We start from the raw sequence: 22,583 nt of genomic DNA on the forward strand, positions 1-22,583 counted from the left end.
TCCTCGCTGCTCCTGCCTGCTCCTGCTCCTGCTCCTGCTCCTGCTCCTGCTCCTGATCCTGCTCCTCCTGCTCCTTCTCCTGCGCCTGCTGCTGCTGCTGCTGCTGCTGCTGCTCCTGCTCCTCGCCCTCTCTGTGCGCATCTTTGCCACAGCATTGATGACGAGCACCCACCCCACCCCTACCCCCCATAAAACCATATGATACATACCCCTGCATTCATCGGAAATTTGGTAGATCAGAGTAGGTACTCTGTACCTCCCTACCCCTCTGAAATCCTTCCCAAATTCTAGACTTATTTCAATTATGAGCAAGAAATATTCAAAGTTAATTTCAAATATTTAGACATAATTTTGAAGTTCCAAATTTGTATGGGCTGGCCGGCGGTCAAATGGCGGTAAGTTTGTACGTTGTTCACTCATTCCTGATCTGCTGACCAACAACTCAACACTAACTGATCAGAAACATATGCTATGAGGTTGTAGTTGAGCTCCTGATGTTTGTAGGCACCAAGTGAAGGGAGATTGAGAGAATATCAGGGCAAGGAGTACGATAGAAAACGACGACTTTACTCAACACTCAAGTGAAAATCCACAAGCTCGGAAATGAGTTCTTCCATCTCAGGATTTTTGATCATTTCTTCAAAGATTGAACTTCCTCTATTATGTCGAGCATATCTTACTTTTGTCAGGGGATCAGGTGGACCTAACCAAACCAAGATTGCAGGAGGAGAGAAACCAATTATTCCAACAACGGCTCCGAATCATTCTTCCCCCCCCTTTTGCAACTTTGTACAACTTGGATGTGTTCCCTCGGCTTGCCATTCTCGAAGAAGTTGTGCTTGACAAGCTGAATGTCAGGGCAGACTTGCTCGTCGACAAGGACAAGGTCATACAAGTCCTCTTTTCCGACCCTGCAGCTATGTTTGTTCCCTAGCTTAGCATGAAGCCCTCGCACATGACACTGATCCGAGTCCCAAACAACTTCGCAACATCCCAATTCCTCTTCTTCGTCGAAGATGGCTGTGACAGTTCCCTCCCCATGGGAAATCAAACCAGGGGCCATCCTTACGCGCATCCCAACTTGGCATGGTACATCCTTTCCAACATACAAAAGCTCTCCTTCCTCATAAGACTCTCTCACCTGCAACACAGCTAAGAGTCAGCGCATTCTCCTCCGAAAGAAACCAAGACAAATTAGCGCAAATCTTTCTAACCGGGGGGCAAACAGGCATGGATGCCCTCTCTGCAGGAGATATCTCATGAGGCTGTCTGCGCTCCTCTAGAGCTTCATCGTGGTCGGACTTTGCCTTTGCAAGACAGATGCTTCCCACCGCTGCGGCGCCCGCAACGATGCATACGGGTCAGAAAGGCCGCCCGCCACCGCCCATTCTAGTTTGTGAAGAGCACCCTGATGTGTGGGTGGGGTACCGAGATGTCAAAGGGGTGGTTTGTGTAGCTGACCACTGGGAAATAGGGGGGTACAAGGGTAGCAAGGTCCTAAACACGCTTGGAGGAGGACAAGGGTAGAGGTTGGGGAGGTGGGGTGATCGCCTTACCTTGAACCGGTGGTTGATTGTGGAAAAGACTTCTATGAATACGGTAGGGTACTCCTCATCAAGAAAGATTCAAAGGGGTGGGTGGTACGGGATGGGGCTATGACCACGTATGATGGTAAACCTGAGTAAACCACGTATGATGGTCGACCACAAACTTCACGTGTCCAATGCAGTGCAGATGCCGCAGATGCCAGTGTCCATGCTTAGTATGGTTGCCCCGTCCCTATGCTTGTCTCCATGCGACGGCGCTTGTACAGGAGAACATGGGAGGAAACGAAGAGAAGCAGAGGAGAGCAGAAGATATGAGGAGAAGGTTGAGCAGAGTAGAAGGAGAAGAGCAGTGCAGAGAAGGGCACATTTTTGTAGCTGGCGTTTCGTGACTTCTGGGTACAGGTCCGAGGTTGTCGAAGATGAAGTGGAAGAAACCGAAGAAAGAAGGGTCGGTGGGAGAGGATGGCGAAGCTGCTAAGCCGAAGAAAAAGATGGCGAAGAGGCAAGAGCGTAAAGTCACTACAACGCCGCAGCAGGACTTGATCTCCTCTCAAGTGGTCGCCCTGCAGAGACTGACACAGGCTGGGCCGAAACGGATCGGCCCGTAAGTGTTGTGAACGATTGCTGCGGAGAGTGATGTCGGGAGCAGGTACTCGAGGAACCACAAGATCCTTCTGGTCGGAGAAGGGGATTTCAGTTTTTCCTTGGCCCTGGCTTCAAACCTCGGCGGCGAAAACCTTGTTTGCACCTCCCTTGACAAGCTGACGCAGCTCCAGGTGAACGAGTGTGTCTGAGAGTAGCGCTCACCTCGATGCTCTTGCAGGTCAAGTACGAGGGCAAAGTGAACGGGGCCCTTGGAACCCTACAGAGCTTGCGGGCAGAGATTCATCACAACGTCGATGCCACTGTCAGCACTTGCTCTCACCTGACTACCCGCATTGACAAGAGGCTGCAGACGCTGAGTGATTATGAGTTCACACACTTGCCCGACGGCTCCCTGCGCAAGTTTGATAGGATCGTCTTCAATGTGCGGATGTGCTCCTGTGTCGAGCTGCGGGTTGACAAGAGGTCTTTCAGTTCCCGTGTGTCGGGTTGTTGGAGGAGCAGCAGAAGCAGGCAATGGAGGTTTGTTGCAGCCTGACACTCGACAGCGGGTTGACTTTCACGGCTCTCAGGAGAACATGCAGAAGAAACTGCAAAGAAGAGGAATTCGGAAAAAGGAAGAACCGGAGAAAAAGAAGGTTGACACAACGCTTCTTCTTGCCCCAGTCTTACCATCCGCCCCCCAGCCAGATGGAAAGCACGATATCAAGAAAAGCCAAGAGATGGCGAAGGAGAAACGGGATATCAAGGACCGGAAGCTGCACTCAGACAAGCAATTGATCGAGGTAACCACAACGATAGGAGGGGAAAGAAGGTCAGGAGATGATCTGCACCTCCAGGGCTTTCTCAAGAGCGCATGCGAATTGCTCGAGGACGAGAGCAGCGAGATCCATATGAGGATCCGCGACGCTACGGTGAGACGTGGAGCAGCAGATCGCAGTCATGGCGAGAGGACTGATATTGTACGTGTTCCCAGCTCAGTGTGGTGGACGTGGATGACCTCGTAGGCGAAGCTGCGGTCCACTGTGTAGACCAGCATGATTTCCATCCAGCGCAGTTTTCAGGGTAAGTGGTTTTGCTAGAGCAGCTAGAGGAGCGTCCTGCGGTGAACCATGATCAGGTACAAGCCCCAGCAGACTCATCCGAATGGGAAGGGACTGCAGCCGCTCACTCCAGCAACGACTCTGATGTACCTGCCTTTCTTCCTTTTGAACTCTCTGACATGCAGACAAAAGATTCCGAAGAAAATCCTCCGAAGACGAGGATCACCATGAAGGTCCTGCATGACCAACCCCCCTGAGTGTGTCGCTGATCTCCTTGCCAGCAGAAAGCAATGAGGGCAAAGTGAGTAGCACAAAGAAGAAGAACAAGAAGAAGAACAAGAAGAGAAAGCGAATCGACGACGACGATTTCTTCGACGATGCTCCTGGTCTCTATTCACAACATTCATTCTTCGCTAAACCATCATGACAGGTGTTCGACCACAGAGCGAGGCACATGCGCAGGCTCTCCGTGCATGTGCATTCCTCCTAGGACGATAAAACCATGCGCTCACTGTCGAATAAAATCACCTTTCCCTTCTTATTGCCTAAAACGTCAAGTCGGGGACGAGGGGGTGGGTAGTGGTACAGAAAGAGTGGTAGGTGGGTTATGTAGGTAGAGACTGGGGGTTTATCTTAATGATAGGGTAGGTGGTGCTGATATAGATGGGGGGTGGGGTGAAAGAAGTTTGAGTTTGACTAGACACTACGAGCATGCCGAAACAAGAAATGCAGGAGACCGGGAGGGAGAAGGAGAGGGAGAAGGAGAGGGAGAGAAGGAGAGGCAGAAGGAGGGAATCAAGAAGGAGAGGGAAAGAAAGAAGAAGAAAGAGATGCAGAGCGAGAGGAGAAGGAGGAAGAGTCAGGGAAGGAGAGGGAGAGGGGAAGGAGGAACGGGAGACGAGGGAGGTGTAAAACAAAGAAGAATAAAGTTTGACGTCGGGGCAACTTACCGCTACTACAGGTCATCACCTTGAGGCCGAAGATGGAGGACAGCGCGTCACCAGCTCACCTGACGTTGCACTCACAAGATCATTCGAAAGATTCTCATTGCAACGAGATAACAGCCGGTTTGACGTTCGACCAGAATGATTCGCAAGACTCCAACCGCAGGCCGAATGAAAGTGATTTCCTCATGGCGATGGAGTCGATGGAAGGCAACGCACCACATGCTCCGTCAGAGCAGAAGTCTACCTTGAGCGCTGACTTGCGTGCAAACCACCATGTCGAATCTGCCACGAAAGATCCCAATGCCACAGCGACAAAGCTTGTGAACCTTTCAAGGGCAAGTGGAATGTCAGTGTACTCACTAACACCATTGCGATCGGACGATTTCTCCAACCTGGAGGAATCTTTGCAAGAGCAAGGGAGTTTTCCTGATAGCATCGACGAGTATTGCCCTTCACACGAGTTGGACTTCTCGGGGATCTCGCTGGGAGAGAAGAGAGGCGGAGAAGGGGAAGGAGGAGAATCGAACCACGTCGCAAACGAGATGGACCTGTCCAACATATCTTTGTCGGAATGCAAGAAGCTGCTGGTTCAGAGTGCGGAGCTACTGAGTTTGGAACGGAAGGAGAAGTGAGGAAAACGATGCTTTTGTCCTCAGTTGACACCCTTGGCAAACAGGGAGGAAGCGACGCTTGCGCTTGCTGAGCTCCGAGACGAGCTCATGTCGCGTCAGAAGCAGTAAGTTGACGGCAAGGGAGAGAAAGGGGAGAGGGAGGACGGCAGAGAGCGAGAACCGTTCAGCAAGAAGGGGGAGGGATACACGGTCCATCTCAAACTTCATAAACAGATTGCGGCTGGGGCAGCCTGGCGATGCGTCGCAGATGCAGACAGGAGGGGGTGAAAGTCGAAGAGGAGCAGGGCCATTGTGAAATGGATTGACAGGGGAGGAGGAGACAGAGCAGGAGCGAGCGAGCGGAGCAGGGATAGAAGGAGGGGCGGAAGAGATCGAAAAAGACGTTTCAAAAATGGTGAGTTGGAATTGGCAACGGAGATGACTTGCTGATCACCCTGTAGGTCATGAAGGAGCTCAAAGTAATAGGAGGAGGAGGAGGAGGAGGAGGAGGAGGAGGAGGAACAAAGGTCCCTGATGAAGCATGATGGCAGGAGATGATTGGATTTGTCGAGATGGAGCTCGAGCTTTGTCAAGAGGTCCCTCGTACTCCACCATCGTCATCTCCTTCCCCGCTGCACTTCCTCTCTCTTTGTCTTCTCCTTCTCTCTCCTTTTCCTCGTCTTCCTCTCTTCTCCTCTACTCAAGCTTTCCATGATCGCTCTCACTGATTCTCCATTCTCAGAGCAAGAGGCCGGAAGTGGTTCCTCCCCTGTGGAAAGGGTAAGGAAGCGATCTGCTTCGACGTTTCTGAGCGGGGCGAGCAGGAGAGAAGGGGGAGAAGGAGAGGGAAACTTTCGGCTGCTACTTGATCAGCTCTGGCGCATCCTCCGCCTGTGCGTGTCTGTGGTAAGTTCATCTTTCGCGGTCCGTTGATGAGCGAAGAGGAGGAGAAGGAGAAGGACAGGTTGTTGATTCTGCGGGTGTGCAGATTCCAAGCACTAGAGAATGTCCTATGATCATGGAGATCTTCAGGTATAGACCTCCTCCTCCTCGTCCTCCTCCTCCTTCTACTCCTCCTCCTCCTCCTCCTCCTCCTCTTGCACTTGATCTTCGATACCCTCCTTCACACACACACACACACACACACACACACACACACACACACACACACACACACACACACACACACGATCCCCCCACCCCTACCCTTGCTCTTTCCACGAGTTGCTGAGGGTCCCACAGACATCAGGCCATGGCTTCGCCTGCTTTCCTCCCACCGCCTTCTCTGTGCTCTCAGTCGAAAGACGTAAGAGCTGGGGATGAGCTCGGCCTGCCTGACCTCGCGCAGGGAAACAGCGAAACTTCCTTCGAGGGGGAACTTGCGCCGCTAGAGAAAATCAGCCTGGTGGAAAAGAACGCTCTTGATCATCCTCCTCCTGGACCCCTTCTCCTTGCTAGTCCCCTGCCTCCTCCTCCTCCTTCTCTGCATCACCTCCCTACTTCTCCTCCTCGTCTCTCTCCTCTTTGGTCTTTCTGCCCCTCGCATTTTCTGTTTCTGCTGCAGGATTCTCTTCCCTGACTTCCTCCGTCGTCCCTCCACCTCTTCTTTCCTCCGTCATTTCTTGCCCAGGTCCAGCAGAGGATCATGAACTTGTCCCGGAGCCTCCACAAGGACGGACAGTCAAGCCAGGATATTCCTCGTGATGGTGAGGAGGAGGAGAGGATGGAGGGAGTCGAGGGCAGCAGGAGAAGGAAAGGAACGAGAGGAGGCGGTCGTCGATATTGACGTGACCTCTGCTGTGCTTCAGGAGATGATGAGCTACTGGTGGAGGGCGAGTCGCCCGGCCTGCTGGACATGTCGAACGAGACTGAGAGCAGGGAAAGGCGGAAGGGAAACTCCCGAGAGATGCAGGGCCGGGAGTTGGGAGGCCGGGAGGAAAGAGGCCAGTACGCAGGGGAGGACCAGATCCCAGCATGGAGAGAGGAGGAGGATATGCAATCAGAATCTCGCAAGTCCTCACGATCCGAATCGCATGTCCGCTTCTCGCCTCCTACCATCCTGACGCCCAAGAACCTTCCCGACAGATCGAGGATCAGGAGCGTTAGCTCCATCAGTATGGAAGACGTGTCGCTGGTTAGTGAGAGGAGGAGGAGGAGGAGGAGGAGAAACAGGAGAAAACAGGAGGGGAGGAGTTGAGTATGGGGAAATGGAGAGAAGCGAGAGGAGAGCAAGGGTTCTTGCAGATGAAGCTGGAGAAGAAAGGAGGAGGACGAGAAGGAGGAGGACAGGAGGAGGAGGAGGAAAAGCAGGAGGGCGAGTAAGTTGGGGCCGCAGGCAGCGAGCGGGAAGATCACACTGGAGGATGCGATCTCTTTAATCTCAAAGGGGATGAAGACGAAGCCAAAAGTGAAGTCTTGCCTATCAGAGGGGAACTCAATGCATACAAGAGGTGAAGTTCTTCTTCCCTTCCCTTCCCTTCCCTTCCCTTCCTCTTCCCCTCCCTTCCTCCTCTTCATCCTAGTGCTCCTGATTCCTGCTTTCCCCTTCTTCCACTCTCGCCCCACAACCCTCTGTCAGCCTCGATCCTTCCTATCCTTCCGTATCCTGTTTCATCGTGCTCCTCCTTATCGCCTCTCCTGCCCCGCAGACCTGTCCTCGTTCAAGCGACCTCAACCCGTAGAAGACAAAGCTGTGAGCAGCGCAGGAAAGAAGAAGGAAGAACGAGACAGCAGGCACCTCACCAGCTCTGATCACAGCGCGCGATCACACCAGTCCAAGGTCAACCTTGCTGCTATGCTTCCCCCTCCTCCGCTTCCTCCTGCTCTTCTCCTCCACTGCTCCCCCCTCCTTTGCTCCCCTTTCTTCTCTTTTCTCGAGCTCCTTTGCCCTCTCTCATCTTCTTCCTGTTCAGAAGAAGGCGGATCATGGAAAGAGAATCGCCGAGTCAATACTCCCAGCTTGCAAACTCCTGGCTGAGGTCAGCAAGTTCAGATCCTGCCCTGCCCTCGAGTTATACCATTGTTCTCCTCTCTCGCCTCTACTCCACCCCCTCCCCCTCCCCTTTCCTCTTCTGTTTCCCCCCATCTTCCCTTCTCCCCCCCCCCAATCCCTCCTCACCTCCTCCTCCTTCCACACCTCTTCCTCTCTCCTCTTCCCTCCTCTCCTCTCTCTCATGACGTTCCTGGCAGGCATCCTTGAAGGATGCCGAGGACGCGAGCCCCTCTGCGAGGAGGAGACGGACTACATCCCCCGTCACCTGCCAGAGGGGACCTCTAGGACACACGCATTGCCGTAGCTGGAACAAGAAGATCAGGTCGAACTTTCCTCCTGCCCGTTCTTCCCTCGATGCCTCTCCCCTCTCCTTCCACAGTTCCTTCCCTTCACCATCGCCCGTCCTGTTCGCCCTTCCCTCCCTCCTCATCGACCTTTCCTTTTCACCTCCCCGTGCAGCTCCTACTCCACGAAGCCCATCCTAGAGCTCCATCAGAGCATCTACAACCGCAAGGAGGAGGAGGAAGAAGAAAAGACGGTTCGACTTCCTCCTGTGAGAGCTACGAGTAGCATGACCAGCTGCTTCTTGCAGGTGGTCGAGACGTGGTGGGAAAGGATTGCTGAGGCACGAGATCGAAGGGCAAACATGATTTCGAGGAAGAAGTGAAAGTAAACCAACGATTGAGCTGCCTCCTTCTTCTACGTCTCCGCTCCTTCTCCTCCTCCCAATCCTCTCCGACCCCCTCCTTCTCCACCACCACCTCCTCCTCCTCCTCCCCCTCCCCCTCCCCCTCCACATCTTCTCCAACTTCCTCCCTCATCTCCCTCGCGCGTTACATCGCTTGTTCATTTCCAAGTTTGACGTTCCAAGTTCGACGAGACCGTTGACTCCAAGTTAAGTTCGAAGTTGACTGCGTCACGTCAATTCTGACGGCCTGACTATTTTCTATAACGGTTGAAACGACTGCAAGTAGAGAGTCGCATGTCATGGGATCGAATGGCACGGAGGTCAGGAGGAGAGGAGAGGAGAGGAGAGGAGAGGAGAGGAGAGGAGAGGAGAGGAGAGGAAGAGAGTATAGGAGAGTATAGGAAGGGGGAGATAGCTGTTGAGCAGGTTAGAATAGGGGCCAAGTGACGGGAAGGCACGAACGGGATCGAGAAACTTGAAAGTTGGGGATTTTACCAGTGATACGAGGAGGGATTCATTAGGATAAACCTTGAGTCTTTGCTCTCGTCTAAGATTTTCACTGCTGCTCGCCATCCTGATCTCCTCCTGGCCTTCTTCGTTGTGCTCCTAATTGTCGCCATGGCCGACGATGCGGGATCGGATGAGATCACGCACATCTTATCTGCAGCGGATCTTCATCATGAGGAGCAAGAGGAACAAACGACGGCAAGGAGAGAATTATGCAACACATGCAGGCGGCCTGTGAAAGTGTGTCTCTGCGATGTCCTTCCCAGCCCCAAGTTGTCCTGCATGGCGGACGTGATAGTGTTCCAGAACCCCGAGGAGGCGAAGTCAGCCAAGAGCACGATTCCTCTGCTGGAACTTTGTGTTGAAGGCATGAAAGTTGTCTGCGGGAGGAAATTCAATCATCATGACTTTCCGGAAAGGATTCTTCAAGCCTCCAGCATCTACGAAGACATACAGAAGGGCACTCCCGTTGCTCCCCAGTCCCTATGGCACAGAACGCTTCTGCTATGGCCGACTGCGGAGTCAGAAGACTTGGAAGAAGTTGTCGAGGAGCTTCGAACGCCAAGTTCAGGTGTGACGCCGCATGATTCGACTCAAGAGAGGGTCTTGTTGGTTCTTCTGGATGGTACCTGGCCGGCCTGCGGGCAGATGCTACGGAGATCTGTGAGCTGATTGGATTTATCTGTTGGTTTTACACTCGTTGATTGTCGCTTGCTGTCAACAGAAAGTCCTGCGCCAACTGCGTCATGTCAAGATCAATCCGACAGACGAGAGCATCTATGCCATCCGTATCGAACCACACGAGGAGTGCAGGTGAAGTGATAAGGGATCGGAGGTTCTGTTGTGACATCAGGTCAGGTCTTCGCTTGAGGCTGCAGCAGAGGCCTTGAGGATTCTGGAAGGAGGAGAACGTGGACAGAGGCTCAAGGAAAACCTCCTCTTGCCTCTGCGGAGGATGGTAGAACTGCAATGCTCCTTCATCTCGAATCCGAAACACAAACCAGGGACTAAGAACTACAAGTACTCTGACTCCGTTCTCTTGTACTCCAGCCTCAATCATGTTGGCAGGCCGAATAGATACCCTCCTCATCTCTGCACAGAGCAGCACGTGGGACGACAGGTGGAGGCAGCCAGACGGCGGGACATGAGGTCCAGGCAGCAGGTCGACCACGAACATCCGAGGTCAGAGAAGACGATCCAAGACGACGTTAGCGAGGTCGTGCAGTCCTTTCACAATGTGCGCAAGAACAAAGTGGCTCTGATGTGAGACAAGCTGAGATACTTGCGATCATGCTGAACTGACTGCAAACAGTCAACACCTGGTGCAGCAAGCTCAGACCATCGAGAGGAGTTGGGAGAACTATGAGGTATTCGTTTATCCTCCCCGCTTCCTTCAACTTGACCGCTCGCCGCAAGATGCGTATCAGCCTGCTCGAGGCTTTCCGGGATTGCCTGCTGGATCTCCAGACGGAGGAGGACAAGGATCTGATGGAACTTGCAAGGCTCGGCCCCAAGATGAAGACTTTTGAGTTTCCTCTCTCGTAAGTAAAGGAGGAGGAGGAGGAGGAGGAGGGGGTGAAGGAGGAGAGGAGGAGGAGGAGGACAGGAGGCAGGGTGGGGCTAACGTCGTGCTTCAGGCACTTCCTTGCAATTTCTCTTCCTATCGAGCGGAAGTTCTCTCGAGGGTTGAGAGACCACGAGTTCCTCATAACGACCGACGACGCGCGGATGGAAGGGAGAATAACAAGGGACAACGTCTTTCCCCTCGTCGTCATCCTGGACAATCTCCGCAGCGCCTTCAACGTCGGTAGCATCTTTCGCACTTCAGAGTGCCTTGGCATCGAATCGATTGTGATATGCTCTCGTACGCTGTCTTTTCTTCTCATCATCTGTCAGATCCTCTGCGGATACACGTCCACTCCCGAAGACTCTCAAACCTCCAAGGCTGCGATGGGCATGGATAAGGTTCTTTCTTCTTCATAATGAAAGCAACTAAGTTCTTTCTCGGCTTACAGATTATGCCGTGGAAGTGGATGAAAACAGTCGAGGAAGCGATTGCAGAGATGAAGGCGAGAAATTACACAGTCGTAGCTCTTGAGACTGTTGTTGGCTGTCCAGATATTTCCTCTTTCTCCTTCCCTCGCACTGGCTGCGCTCTTGGTAGGCACACAAGGATGTGGTGGACATTAAGACGTGATTGTTTCTCTTCCAGTGTTGGGGAATGAGAGATACGGGATCGACTCATCCCACGTCTCACTCTGCGATGCAGTGGTGAAGATTCCCTGCAGGTCTTTCCCCCACTACATTGCCGGCTCCTGACACTGCGCAGGGGAATCAAGAACTCCCTCAATGTTGCGTCGGCTTACGGCATCTGTGCATACGAGATTACAAGGCAGTGGAGTACCTCGTAAAGAGCAAGGCTTACATATTCATTGATCGCACCATTAAGTAGGAATACACACAGTTGAATTTGTTTTTTACAATAAACAATCATAATACAGTATATCTGCTTTTTGAGCACGTCCTCTCAACATATTCTTCAATGCTGGAGTTCATTTCATCCCAGATTCGCTCATGAATGTTTTTCAGCATCGATATGTTGTGCCTGACTACATTTCTGTGACTTTCAAGAATGATTGTCTGTTTGAGTTTTTGCTGAGACTTCTGGCGATGTTTGAAAATTTGTTCAGCAGTCTCGTGGATTGCATCTTGCAGCGAGATCCTCATTTTGCTACAGACACGATCTTCAGCTGTGTGAAGGTAAGCCTGAAGGGCATCGCTCGTGACGTTCTCAATCATATCTCGCTTCATCGGAGTCTTTGTGCGAGCAGACGCTAATTGATCATCCTCTTTGTTTGCGTCCTTCTCAGGCTCTGACCTGAGGGCGTCAGCTGCTTGCTTATCAGGATCCTCAATCTCGTTCTGCTCAGTTCTCTGTAGCTCGTCGTCGACCTGCAGAGCACCTGCCTTGCCCGCATGCTTTGCTGGCAACACGTAACTAGCATGACCGGTCGGCTGCCAGCTCAACATGATTTCACTCGCTTCTCGGAATGGTTGACCGCTATCCAGGTGACTTGAGACCATGCTGTCGTGAGAGCCTGGCTTTGCGATCGTATGCAATTTCTTTTCCTGCGGAGAGTGGGAGGTCAGCAAGGTCCTCATGGAGCCAATCAAGATGCGTACATGTGAACTCCTTAGCCATTGCTTGTTATCCTTCAAACCTATCCTGAGATGGAACCTTCCGAAAGGCGTGATGACGGGATCTCTATCCCTCAGAACCTAAGTGTAGACACGAATGCCATCAGCGAACCCAGACAAAGAACGGAGCAGCGCTTGCGATATAGTCTTCCTCACCATCTCTTCTCTTACTCTGGTCAGTTCTGGACTCTCCGTCATCCTCGTCCTCCTCCCCTCGTCTTCATCCTTGGCGTACAGCATGTCGATACGATCGCCTGTCGACCGCAGGCTCATCGCGATGGTTCGACCCTCGTCAAGTCTCCTTCACCCCCTTTCAGTGGCAGTTTCAATAGAGAGGACCCCCGCCAATCAAAGCATTGTCACATGACTACCCCTACTTTGATCTGTTTATCAGTCTAAAAGGGGTGGGTACAAGAAATTTGTTTATGAGCAACGGTGGGGTGGTGCTGGTACACCTGTCCCTCTGTGGAATACAGATTACCCGAGGATCTTATTTTGTACCCGTCCATTGCATTTGATATTTGAGCTGAATATAGGGGTAGGGTGTATACCCCCACCCCTAGATCTCTTCACACCCTGCGATCACCGCGGCGCTCCTCGTGCGATGGCGGCGAGGGAGGTGTTGAAGTGGAGAAATGGATGGAAGAGAGGAGAGAAACGAAGGATAAATGATGTGTGTTCGATGTAGCGGTAGTTGATATCCCTCTTTCTCACAGAGGCAAGATAGAAATCCTGAAGATGGGCCCGAGTGAGGCATGCATCGAGGGAACGTCGTTACTAGCAATAGAGCATGATTGCGTTGTTCTTCGTTTCCTCTTTTCGGACAAGTTCACCTGATGATTATTTTTTTATTGTTTCCTTCATATTGACGAACTGTTGACAGCAAGCTTGAGTCGATTTCTGCTGTATTGAAGTCAAAACATGGTGAGAGGCTCCATCTTGGTGCTCGTCGTGTTAATTGGCATCTCAGGCTGAAGAAGAATCTGGTATTGGCGAGCAGCAGGAACAACAGGAACAGCAAGAACAACATCATTCTGAACAACAGGAAGTTTACTCCGATGCAGACGTATTCATCATTGCTTAATGCAAACTAGTGCAACCTGACGGTTAATGGTCCATTAGGGGCACGACCAGAGTGGTCAAATGCAGTCGTCTGATGACTCTGGATTTGCGAGAGGGTAAGTTTTATGCAGATTGTATCTATCCATGACTGATTAACTTTATGTAGAAAAATCTTCATCGGTGGATTACCTACAGAGACCACTGATTTTGATCTCAAAAATTATTTCGTGAGATTTGGTGTCCTGGCCGATGTTGTAGTGATGAAAGGTACGTCTCTTGCTCTGTATCTTTGGGATGGCAATATGAAATCTGAGAGATTGACTTTTTGTAAACGTTCTACATTTCTGACACTGGTGTTATGAAGATAAGCTCACTGGGAATGGAAGAGGTTTCGGGTTTGTGACTTTTGAAGATCCTGAAGGTGTGTGATTCTCCACATTTGCCCGATCTATTCCATCTTATCATGGGGGGCTGGGGATCTCTTTTTGCTTGTTCTCTTTTCGTCTTTTCCCCAGAATGCAAGGCGACGACTCGTTTTAATTCGATACTTGCTCCAGTTGCAGAAAAAGTTGTAGCAGCAAGGCACACTATCAGGGGCAGATCGGTAGGTCAAATTTATATAGTCACGGTGTCAACTACAGTACAATGCGGCGTTGAATTGCAAGGAGAACTTAGAACAAGCAATTTAGTATCCGATAGCCATGCAGAGAACAATTGTCTACGACTAGGACTCGACAGCCATTTGAACGGACCCAAGAAAGATGCAGAAAAACAGGCCGTGCAAATTCTATCAAAATACAATAGTAGCCGTTGTGAAGCAAATAGATATCTTGTTGCTTTGAAAGAGAAGTTTGGTGGTTGGACATATTCCTCTTAGCTAATTTTGATGTAGGTTGAAGCCAAACTTGCCATCCCTCGTGGTGAGGCTCCTGGACCTCGATCCGATCCAAGCGATCGAGTAACAAAGATTTTTGTTGGAGGGTATGGTCATTTGGAATCAGATCAATTTGAGATGAATTTAACTTTGACCTTCAGCTTGGCAAGCACTGTCTCCGAAGCCGATTTCAAGAATTACTTCTCAAGATGGGGCAAAATCATGGATGCTCAGATCATGGTCGATCACAATACGAAGAGGTGGAATGAAATAGCAAATTTCTAAGAGGAATTTTGCCTGATATTTGAACACCATAGGAGTCGTGGATTCGGCTTCATCACCTTTGAGTCGTACAAATCTGTAGAGGATGTGATTCGCATTCGTAATCATGAGATTAAGGTATTCATGTTTCTTTTCTGACCTGGGTAACGTTGATTCAGGGCAAACCGATCGACATCAAGAAGGCGTTTCCGAAAGGACACTTTGCGATCTCCGTACGTGATATGGCATCTTGAGGTTTCCTCCAAGTCACTTCACTTCCAGTCCATGCGTGGTGGTGGAGGCTTCCGTGGAAGGGATGATTACAGGGACGGTGGAAGAGGAGGATCTTCTATGTTCGATTCGAGGATGATGCAAATGTACCAAATGATGATGATGGCCTCCGGGATGGGAGGTAAGATCATTGCCTGTCAACTTGCTTGTGTTGTTCTGAAAGCAGTTTTCTACAAGGCTTTGGCGACATGATGCGTGGAGATCGTGGCTTTAGAGGCGGAGGCGGAGGAGGAAGAGGATTTGATCGTTCCTCTTGGGGAGGCATGAGGGATGAATTCCCATCCTTTGATATGCCAGCAGGTGAACAATCTCTTTGACTTATGTAGTACTTCTCACGGGTTTTTGTCAGAGGGCGGGCGAGACTGGGGAGACAACTTCTCTGCTTATCCTCCTGCTGCTGCTGCTCCCGTTGGTGGCGGAGGAATGGACGCAGCTGGCATGGATCCAAATTCCATGTATATGATGTTCCAACAGGTGAAGCATGGAAATTTCATCTTGATGACCATAATCGAATTGTGCAGATGTATGGTATGGGTGGAGACGGCGCTGGTGCAGGTGGCGCAGGACCTGCAATGGGCGGGATGGATAATATGGGCGGAATGGGAATGGGCGGAATGGGAGGTGGCTCCATGGATCTTCCCTATGCAGGTGGATATGAGAGAAATAGAAGAAGAATCAATGTGAGATGCTTTTCAGGAGGAGGTGGAGGCCGCTTTCACGACCGCTCAGACCGTGGAGGAAGGGACAGGTTTGTGACAGCCAAATTTCTGTCTATGCTCGCTCACTGCTTCTTGAAGGTTCCATCCCTACGGTCGTTGAAAGCTTCCCTTCTTCGAACCCAGTGCGTTGGTCTTGTAAACCTAAGACCTACCGAATGTCTGCACGTTGGATGTCATTTGATGATGTCAATGCTGGATGAATGAGCACTTGACTGCAACTTCAAGTATTCTCTGGATAAATTTTATATAATACAAAAATTACACGGAAACGAAAGACTCCGCGCTCGGATAGGTGACAAGCGCTTTGCAATACGACATAATATCCTTCCGAGTTACGCAACAAACAAGCAACCCTAGCACAACCAACAGAAACAAAAGATCTCTAAGCACTTAAGAGGAGTCTTCGTCAAAGAAGTCAAACCCATCTATCTCCAGTTCAGATGACGAATACGACAATCTTGGGCTTCCATCAGGGGACCATTCGACACCCGACTTCATGTGATCATAAAGCGCTTGATCCATGGCATCTTCAGTGGGATCGAACGAGGGATCCTTCACAGACATTGGCAAGTTGTACATTTCATCTCCAGGGCGCCCCCAATTACCCTTCCCAGATCCATGCTTCTTCGCAAACGTCTTCGTGAAGATTTGTCCTACACGAAACAAGTCAACATCGTGATTGCTGCAACGAGTAAGTTCTTTCAATACCTCCAAAGCCATCTCTCCGGTCGCAGCAGCAGTTCTTCCTGGTGGGACGGTTGCCAGTGAATTGTTTCGAACGTGTCATGTCTCTTAGAAATGGAGGAGAAGCTCTCGGAGGACTGCTGCTCTCGTGGCCGTGGCAGGAGCGGGAGCACTGGAATGCTAGAGCAGGGAACCCTTATAAAAGTAAATTTAGGAAGCACCCCTACTCTCTGTTTGCCCCCAGCGTGGTGTAGGTGAGATACAGAAATGGGAGTACGGGGTAGTATTACCAAGATGACAGAAAGAAAGAACAGTAGACAAAAAGGTCTCTAAATGACAACCCCCATTCCGACACCACCCTCTGTTTTATTATGATATGTGACATTCAAAATCGTCGAGGTAGAGACATTCCCCTGCACATTTTTTTCTAATGCATTTCGTAGGTAAGAGCATTGTACTCTAAGGAGGTGGGGGTAGAAGGACCCATCGTGTTTAGAAGGTGGGTCCAATTGGGTCGAAAGAAGGGTGGGTTTGTTGATGTTGACAGGAGAGACTAGGGGGGTGGGGGTGGGTCTGTTCGAGAGAGTTCTTCCGTTCCTCTGCCAGCAAGAAAATCGAAAAAGAAACTTTTCGAGGATCCAACAATAAGACCAGATACCGTTCTCACCCCACCCTCACCAATACCAAAGAACACGAAATAAGTAAACGTTTAGTATTATAATCTTGTACCACTGACGTACTTTTGAAAAAGTACACCCCATCCCCCACGCGAGGAAATTCGACCCACCCTGAACACGTTAAAGCTTCCCAACTCCTGCCCCTTTTTAAAATAGTATTTTTGAATGATCCTCTGCCAGTAAAGAAACTCTACCAAGATCACACTATGGTACAAGGAATTGGGATTGTACCCTGCTTTTACAATATTTTTCAACGTTATACTAGGTACTGATATACAATCGTGGTAATGAATGTTAGTACTTGTACCTCCCGTTGGTAGAACGTGGTTGCCGTTGCAGCTCGAAGCGATGCCTTTCGTCGGGCTCCTACCCTCAGGAGGTCGCATCTCTCCGGTAGCAGAGCTACGGTTTCAGTACCGCCAGACACCACAAAACACTTGTAATTTGAAAATAATGTAGTTTTTAGCTGCTTGTACAAACTTACACGAAGTCCGTACTGTCAGAAAATGATAAAAGGTTAATTTTAGGCTGGGATCTTGACTTCACGTTAATCTCATAGTACAAGAATTTGGTATTGTTTGTGAAACGATATATGTTTGTTTTTTTAAAATAATATAAATGTAATTTTTGATTTATTCTCAGGTTGATGGTAACCCACAAGGGGGGGCGTTGCCGAGTCGGTACAATTTTAAATACATGTATACACGCTGGATAAAATAGGAGGGTTCGTGGTACAGAGGGGGTCATTAAATTGGTGGTGATTAGCCTCCGAGGTGGGTGGGGGGGTTAAATTATCGAAGCTGTACCCCATACTTTCTCGGGTAATACTGGTAAAATTAGGGGGTACTATCAGCTGAAGAGGTTGATCGAAAAGTTCACTTTGTTGCATGGTGGGGTGGTATCATGAGGGTAGGGTGGGGAAGTACTGTTTATAAAGGGTAGTTGGGGCGGAAGCAAAGGAATAAAGTTCGGACACGAAAGGAAGGAGAACGTAATCTAACGAACAAAGAGCGTGAACCGCGTCTTGCTGTTGGACAGATTGGGAGAAACAAAGAAAGACATTCCTATTGAGGACCACATCGTTTGAAGAAACAAGCTGAAAAGAAGATGACCAGATCGAAGTCGATGACTGTATTGGGCAACCGCAATACCAGAAAGAACATGCACACTGATCGCATGTCTGGAGGTGAGATGAATTAATCCATTGGTCCATTTGTCCTCTGATCTTACAGCAGCTGCATACTACTCTACCACCAAGAAGCATGGTGCTGGCAAGGGCAACTGGGGTCGTCCTGGTGACGAACTCTCTGTGCCGTCAATCGACGAGCAGGACCCCGCATACGACAGGTAAGAAAGCACTTTATCGCTCTTCTTGTAGAATCTCACATCTGTTTGATTTTCAGTGCGGACGAGCTGTTCCAGAAGGCCTTTGGTACCTCACCACCTTCGACTTCTTCGTTCGACTGGTCTGCAGTTCAGGACCTTTCAGACGAGGATCAGATGGCAATGAACGAGATCGAAGATGCCATGCGCGAGGAGTGGATGAGGAACTACGAGAAGGAGGCGGAGGATATCTCCGATGAGGCTGAGGAGTTCTTTGGACAATAATTGATGCTTTGGTTGATTTTTGTACGTACGAAGAACTTGGGGCAATGGACAGCAGAGGAGCTGAGCCGCGAGTTTCTGTTTTAGTAGTGTGAAATAGAAAAAGGAAAAAAGAAATTTTGAACAGAGCAAGTTTTATTCTTGAAAAGTGAAATAAAAAAAACCGGTAAACAAAGTTCCTCGTATCTCGTTCATTGGCTTTCCTCATCATCTTCCAATCCGACCTTCAAAGAGCTCCTTGACCCTCGCATGATTCTGTCTATCTCGGACACCTCCACTTCATCTTCACTTCCTTCCTCCTCTCCTTCTTTTTCCTCTCCATCATATGACTCCTCCATCTCCTCGTCCTCGTCCTCGTCCTCGTCCTCGTCTTCCGATTTCTGTATCTGGGTCAAACGGCACAACAATGGGAAATCGCTCACCTTGTTCCCTTTCTTCTGCCTGCTGGCCTTCTGGAGCAGCATGAAGGTCAGACAAGTTGGCTGGACCGAGGAAGGAGCGCAACTCACCGGCTTGCCGTACATGGGGTCTGGCCAGAAGGTTCTGTTTACCTGCAGAGCGATCAGAAGATGCTTGATACTTTCCACACCCAACCTTGGTGACGAGGTCGCCTCGGGCATCGACGACTCCTGCACTCTCCAGCCATCTCCTGTCAGCGTCGGACTGAGGTGTGTTGAAATCCGTTATCTGAAAGAGCTGGAGACAGCATGTGAGTTCCCAGACCGCACCTCGGCCAAGTCACGTTCGACCTCCTCTAGGCTGAGTGCCTTCCCGTTGTAGGATTCGAAGGCCGCGCTTTCCACCCATTCCCTCCAGGCCTTAGGATCAGCGAGCGGGTGTTGATCGCTCGTGACTGGAAGAGGAGGATAAGAGCGGGAGGCAAGCATGGTGGAGATGGACCGTTCTGCTGATTCTCGCGCATCTCTTTGAGGTGGTAGATTAAATCCTTCCGACCATCATGTCAAGACCAAGAAGTCAGTCCCTCCTCCACCTTCCACCTTCTCGTTCGGATCGTCCCATATCGCTGAGAGCGGAACTTGGTCCACTGGGACATTCGATAGATTGGACATGTCCATAGGCTGCAAAGAAGTAGCAGGTAAAAGTCAGAAAACAAGCTTGATGGACGAGCAGGAGCAGGAGCAGGAGCAGGAGCAGGAGCAGGAGCAGGAGCAGGAGCAGGAGCAGGATCAAGGTCAGGATGAAGAGCAGGATCAGGATCAGGATCAGGATCAGGATCAGGAAATAGCCAGGAAGAAAGAGAAGAAAGCGAGCGTCCAATGGAATGGAGAGGCAGAGGCAGGGGAGCGCACCGGAGGACGATATTTCTCCTCCGAATCGTAAGCGACACGAAGTTTCGTCAGCAGCGAGTCCTTATGCCGCCTGCATCGAGCCATCATGGTCGTCAAAATTTCTGCTCCACACTCACTCCAACAGATCTCGAGTTTGGGGAGGCCCGCCCTTGATGAATCTTTCCTGCATCATCGCTTCACTTCTCAGTGATCCTGCAGAAGAAGCGAACGGACCGCAGCAAACATCAGAAGATCCATGATTGGCTCCAATCGAGTTTCGGCCTGATAAAGAGGGTGAGCGAGGGAGGGAGCGTGGAGGGTAATGAACAGATGGATGCTGAGGAATGCAAGTCGAAGAGCGAGAGGAGAGACGCGAAGACAAGCCATGTACCTCCTTCAGCATCCTTCCGAAGATTTTGAGACCCTCTGGGTGAGTCCAGTCGGTCTGGTCGCAGATGATGGAGTACTGCAGCAATCTCAAGGTCTGAGATCTGAATAATCGCCACTGCTACCTGGATGTGACGGAAGACGAGGCGAACCAACATGGCGGGATAACTTGTAGGAGGAGAAGAATTTAGCGATGATGAAAGTAAATGAAGAAAGAAAAGAGGGAAAAGGAGAGAGGGACAAAGATGAGAGAAACAGAGAAATCAGAGAATGGAAAATTGTCGAGGCATCATACAGATCTCCCAAGAGCTGGACCACATTGTACATCGATCCTCCTTCCCGAGCGAAGCCTGGTTGACCACAGTCATCGGTGGTAGACGTCGGACGTCGAGAAAAGCACCTGGATGCACCGCTTCCAAGTCGTTCACAGCAGGCTGCGAAGAGAAAGGTGAAGAGAGGAGGACAGTGAGTTCAGCCGAACCTGCATCACATCAAGGACGGATCCCTCCAACAATCGGGCGACTTCCGCCTTCTGAGGATCCAACCTGTCGTCGAAGATCAGAGCTCGAGAGAACAGAGAAAAAGTCAATCACTTGTTCTTTGAGACGAGCATATCGATGTCTTCCGCAGTGACATACGTGCGAGACTCTTCGTACTTGTTGAAACGTCAACAGATCTGCGTCGCGAACATAAACTTGACTGACATTCTTCATGTCGATTCCTTCTACATGCAGTTTCTCCATATCAGCCATGGGTCTTTTTGCCAACTAAAGGAAGACATCAGATCGTTTCAGAAGAGGAAAAACCAATGTTTAGGAAAACAATAATCACAGTGTTTTGTCAACGAGATTTGCAGTTTTGTCAACGAGATTTGCAAAATCACGAAGTGTTTGGCGTGAGAGCTATCAAGAAGGATGATATCTGTAAGTAAATAAAATTTCTGTACCTCTGCATGGAGTTCCAATGCTTTCTCATACACTAATGATACAATGGGTCATTGAATTCGGAGGAGGACGAGGAATTTCAAAGTTACACGCGTAGATGGGAATCGTCAATGGAGGACTGGCCAATTCTCCTGTGCCAGACAAACAATCACGACCAATATGATCACACCTAGCGTGAGAACACACCCGGAATGTTCATCATTGCCTTTGATGATCCTTTCTATGATACAAACCGTCAACAACAGGCTAGAGCATGTGAAGAAGTTGAAATCGTAGCAAGACCAAACTTTCAGAGTTCCAACCGTGGAACCAACTCACCTCCGCAGCCTCTTGCTGATAGTTGACGATCCTTTCGACCTGTACACAGATCATCTTCAAATTTGATGGAGCAAGACTGCAACAATCTGACCTCACGCTGGAGTTCTTCTTCTGTCGCGTCTTTGTTTGCCATCTCCACTCTTGCTCTATCAGCCCAGCGTGCAAGGTAAGCAAGTGGAAGCATTCATGATCGATCGATCTTCTCGCTGACCTGATCAGTTCGAGTTGCTCATCATCGTTTTGAGCCATGAACAATTCCTGATCGATTTCTTTAACGCGTCTTCCACGTCATAATATCAGAAACCTCTAGTTCATCAGACGTCAGCTCCTACAACACACGCTTCAGAACACTCGCAACAAAAATGATCGAAAAGAAGATTAGTGTCACCTTGTTGTAATCTACAAACTTGTCCTCCGTAATATATTCGGAATTTTCATAATCCATTTGACCTTCTTCGTCATCTCCTCCATCATCCGTGTTCTCGTTGCTATTTCCATCTTCCTCCTCAGTCTCTTCACCAGTAGTTTCCTCCTCCTCCTCCTCCTCCTCCTCCTCCTCGACATCTTCATCTCCCCCCTCATCTCCCCCCTCATCTTCCTCCGCATCTTCCTCATCTTCCTCATCTTCCTCCTCCTCCTCCACGTCTTCCTCGTCGTCGCTACCTATTTGGTTGTCATCGTTCAAATCTTTTTTTCCATTTTCATCGTAATCAGAGGATTTCTGTCTCAGAGAGAACAGTTCCCATGGTCTCATCACGAAGCTAAGAAATTTTCCAACATTTTCCTGCGGCTTGCACTTTCTCAAACCAGCACAAATCTTCTGCTTGCAGACAGGATTCCGAGTTCCACCCATTCCCCACCGTTTCCGAGGCAAACAAAATCTGTTGGAGGGAGAGAACGCCAGCAAGGTTGCCGATCGCCCACTCCATTCTCCCGACTTCATCACCTCTTGTTCTCCTGGTGTAAAAGTTCTGACTGCCACCATCTCACCCATACCTCGGTCCCATGGCAGGCCGAGCCGCGGGTAGGATCTGGCCTCGGCGCTCCTGAGCATGGTCGGCTTTGTTCCTCTCAGATCGAAGTTGAACCTTCTTGATCCTCCTTTATCCTCCAAGTCCAGTCGTTCAGAATTCCCCATGCTTACCGCCATGAGCGCGACGGCCATGGCCAAACACCGAGCCGTCGCCACCATATCCCGATGCGTCTCGAGATGAAATGGGTTGAGCTAAGATAGATATACCGAGCTAAATCGATAAAACATTGGAACTTTAGAACCTTTTCAATGGGAACTTCTTCAATGTGAAACTTTCAACTTTGAAACTTTGTGATAGTTCTG

The 22,583-nt window shown here is 50.1% G+C and overlaps 9 protein-coding genes across 9 annotated transcripts; 5 read left to right on the forward strand and 4 right to left on the reverse strand.

Annotated features, from left to right (window-relative positions):
- Positions 1 to 546: 546 nt before the first annotated feature.
- Positions 547 to 1,398, reverse strand: GUITHDRAFT_152980 (hypothetical protein). The gene is made up of 2 exons (XM_005831424.1): positions 1,215 to 1,398; positions 547 to 1,141 (listed from the first exon to the last, which is right to left on the reverse strand). The coding sequence occupies exons 1-2, from the start codon at positions 1,230 to 1,232 to the stop codon at positions 740 to 742; spliced, it is 420 nt and encodes a 139-aa protein (XP_005831481.1). The 5' UTR covers positions 1,233 to 1,398; the 3' UTR covers positions 547 to 739.
- Positions 1,399 to 1,655: 257 nt separating this feature from the next.
- GUITHDRAFT_139738 (hypothetical protein) lies at positions 1,656 to 3,424 on the forward strand (the record flags this gene model as incomplete). The annotated part of the gene is made up of 10 exons (XM_005831425.1): positions 1,656 to 1,671; positions 1,950 to 2,151; positions 2,197 to 2,323; positions 2,371 to 2,574; positions 2,625 to 2,672; positions 2,723 to 2,788; positions 2,837 to 2,935; positions 2,990 to 3,064; positions 3,127 to 3,215; positions 3,271 to 3,424. 10 exons carry the CDS (start codon positions 1,656 to 1,658, stop codon positions 3,422 to 3,424), a joined length of 1,080 nt encoding a protein of 359 aa, XP_005831482.1.
- A 751-nt stretch (positions 3,425 to 4,175) lies between these two features.
- On the forward strand, positions 4,176 to 8,410 carry GUITHDRAFT_139739 (hypothetical protein; the record flags this gene model as incomplete). Its single annotated transcript, XM_005831426.1, has 19 exons — positions 4,176 to 4,768; positions 4,817 to 4,876; positions 4,986 to 5,035; positions 5,081 to 5,166; positions 5,213 to 5,230; positions 5,303 to 5,347; positions 5,457 to 5,531; positions 5,625 to 5,657; positions 5,740 to 5,783; positions 5,994 to 6,057; positions 6,100 to 6,156; positions 6,382 to 6,457; positions 6,560 to 6,885; positions 7,087 to 7,201; positions 7,400 to 7,530; positions 7,664 to 7,729; positions 7,941 to 8,065; positions 8,203 to 8,296; positions 8,336 to 8,410. 19 exons carry the CDS (start codon positions 4,176 to 4,178, stop codon positions 8,408 to 8,410), a joined length of 2,133 nt encoding a protein of 710 aa, XP_005831483.1.
- Positions 8,411 to 10,666: 2,256 nt separating this feature from the next.
- On the forward strand, positions 10,667 to 11,349 carry GUITHDRAFT_72172 (hypothetical protein; the record flags this gene model as incomplete). Its single annotated transcript, XM_005831427.1, has 5 exons — positions 10,667 to 10,789; positions 10,835 to 10,903; positions 10,954 to 11,098; positions 11,151 to 11,226; positions 11,268 to 11,349. 5 exons carry the CDS (start codon positions 10,667 to 10,669, stop codon positions 11,347 to 11,349), a joined length of 495 nt encoding a protein of 164 aa, XP_005831484.1.
- A 79-nt stretch (positions 11,350 to 11,428) lies between these two features.
- GUITHDRAFT_109625 (hypothetical protein) lies at positions 11,429 to 12,409 on the reverse strand (the record flags this gene model as incomplete). Its single annotated transcript, XM_005831428.1, has 3 exons — positions 11,429 to 12,067; positions 12,122 to 12,217; positions 12,293 to 12,409. The coding sequence occupies 3 exons, from the start codon at positions 12,407 to 12,409 to the stop codon at positions 11,429 to 11,431; spliced, it is 852 nt and encodes a 283-aa protein (XP_005831485.1).
- Positions 12,410 to 13,365: 956 nt separating this feature from the next.
- Positions 13,366 to 14,492, forward strand: GUITHDRAFT_72201 (hypothetical protein; the record flags this gene model as incomplete). The annotated part of the gene is made up of 6 exons (XM_005831429.1): positions 13,366 to 13,465; positions 13,563 to 13,619; positions 13,756 to 13,802; positions 14,091 to 14,179; positions 14,234 to 14,332; positions 14,390 to 14,492. Coding segments are annotated over 6 exons (495 nt in total), but the record flags the coding sequence as incomplete, so codon positions are not given.
- Positions 14,493 to 15,568: 1,076 nt separating this feature from the next.
- On the reverse strand, positions 15,569 to 16,192 carry GUITHDRAFT_152981 (hypothetical protein). Its single transcript, XM_005831430.1, has 2 exons — positions 16,052 to 16,192; positions 15,569 to 15,996 (listed from the first exon to the last, which is right to left on the reverse strand). Exons 1-2 carry the CDS (start codon positions 16,128 to 16,130, stop codon positions 15,734 to 15,736), a joined length of 342 nt encoding a protein of 113 aa, XP_005831487.1. The 5' UTR covers positions 16,131 to 16,192; the 3' UTR covers positions 15,569 to 15,733.
- Positions 16,193 to 17,674: 1,482 nt separating this feature from the next.
- GUITHDRAFT_163572 (hypothetical protein) lies at positions 17,675 to 18,484 on the forward strand. The gene is made up of 3 exons (XM_005831431.1): positions 17,675 to 17,890; positions 17,940 to 18,051; positions 18,108 to 18,484. The coding sequence occupies exons 1-3, from the start codon at positions 17,812 to 17,814 to the stop codon at positions 18,310 to 18,312; spliced, it is 396 nt and encodes a 131-aa protein (XP_005831488.1). The 5' UTR covers positions 17,675 to 17,811; the 3' UTR covers positions 18,313 to 18,484.
- A 16-nt stretch (positions 18,485 to 18,500) lies between these two features.
- Positions 18,501 to 22,439, reverse strand: GUITHDRAFT_109629 (hypothetical protein; the record flags this gene model as incomplete). The annotated part of the gene is made up of 20 exons (XM_005831432.1): positions 18,501 to 18,689; positions 18,732 to 18,761; positions 18,819 to 18,860; positions 18,904 to 18,996; positions 19,038 to 19,162; positions 19,210 to 19,255; positions 19,308 to 19,388; positions 19,620 to 19,689; positions 19,736 to 19,782; positions 19,833 to 19,880; positions 19,990 to 20,089; positions 20,281 to 20,335; positions 20,386 to 20,419; positions 20,467 to 20,530; positions 20,579 to 20,640; positions 20,690 to 20,752; positions 21,248 to 21,286; positions 21,344 to 21,505; positions 21,552 to 21,575; positions 21,636 to 22,439. The coding sequence occupies 20 exons, from the start codon at positions 22,437 to 22,439 to the stop codon at positions 18,501 to 18,503; spliced, it is 2,178 nt and encodes a 725-aa protein (XP_005831489.1).
- Positions 22,440 to 22,583: the final 144 nt, after the last annotated feature.

The sequence above is a fragment of the Guillardia theta genome, assembly GCF_000315625.1.
Source record: "Guillardia theta CCMP2712 unplaced genomic scaffold GUITHscaffold_40, whole genome shotgun sequence".
Taxonomy (NCBI): Eukaryota; class Cryptophyceae; order Pyrenomonadales; family Geminigeraceae; genus Guillardia; species Guillardia theta.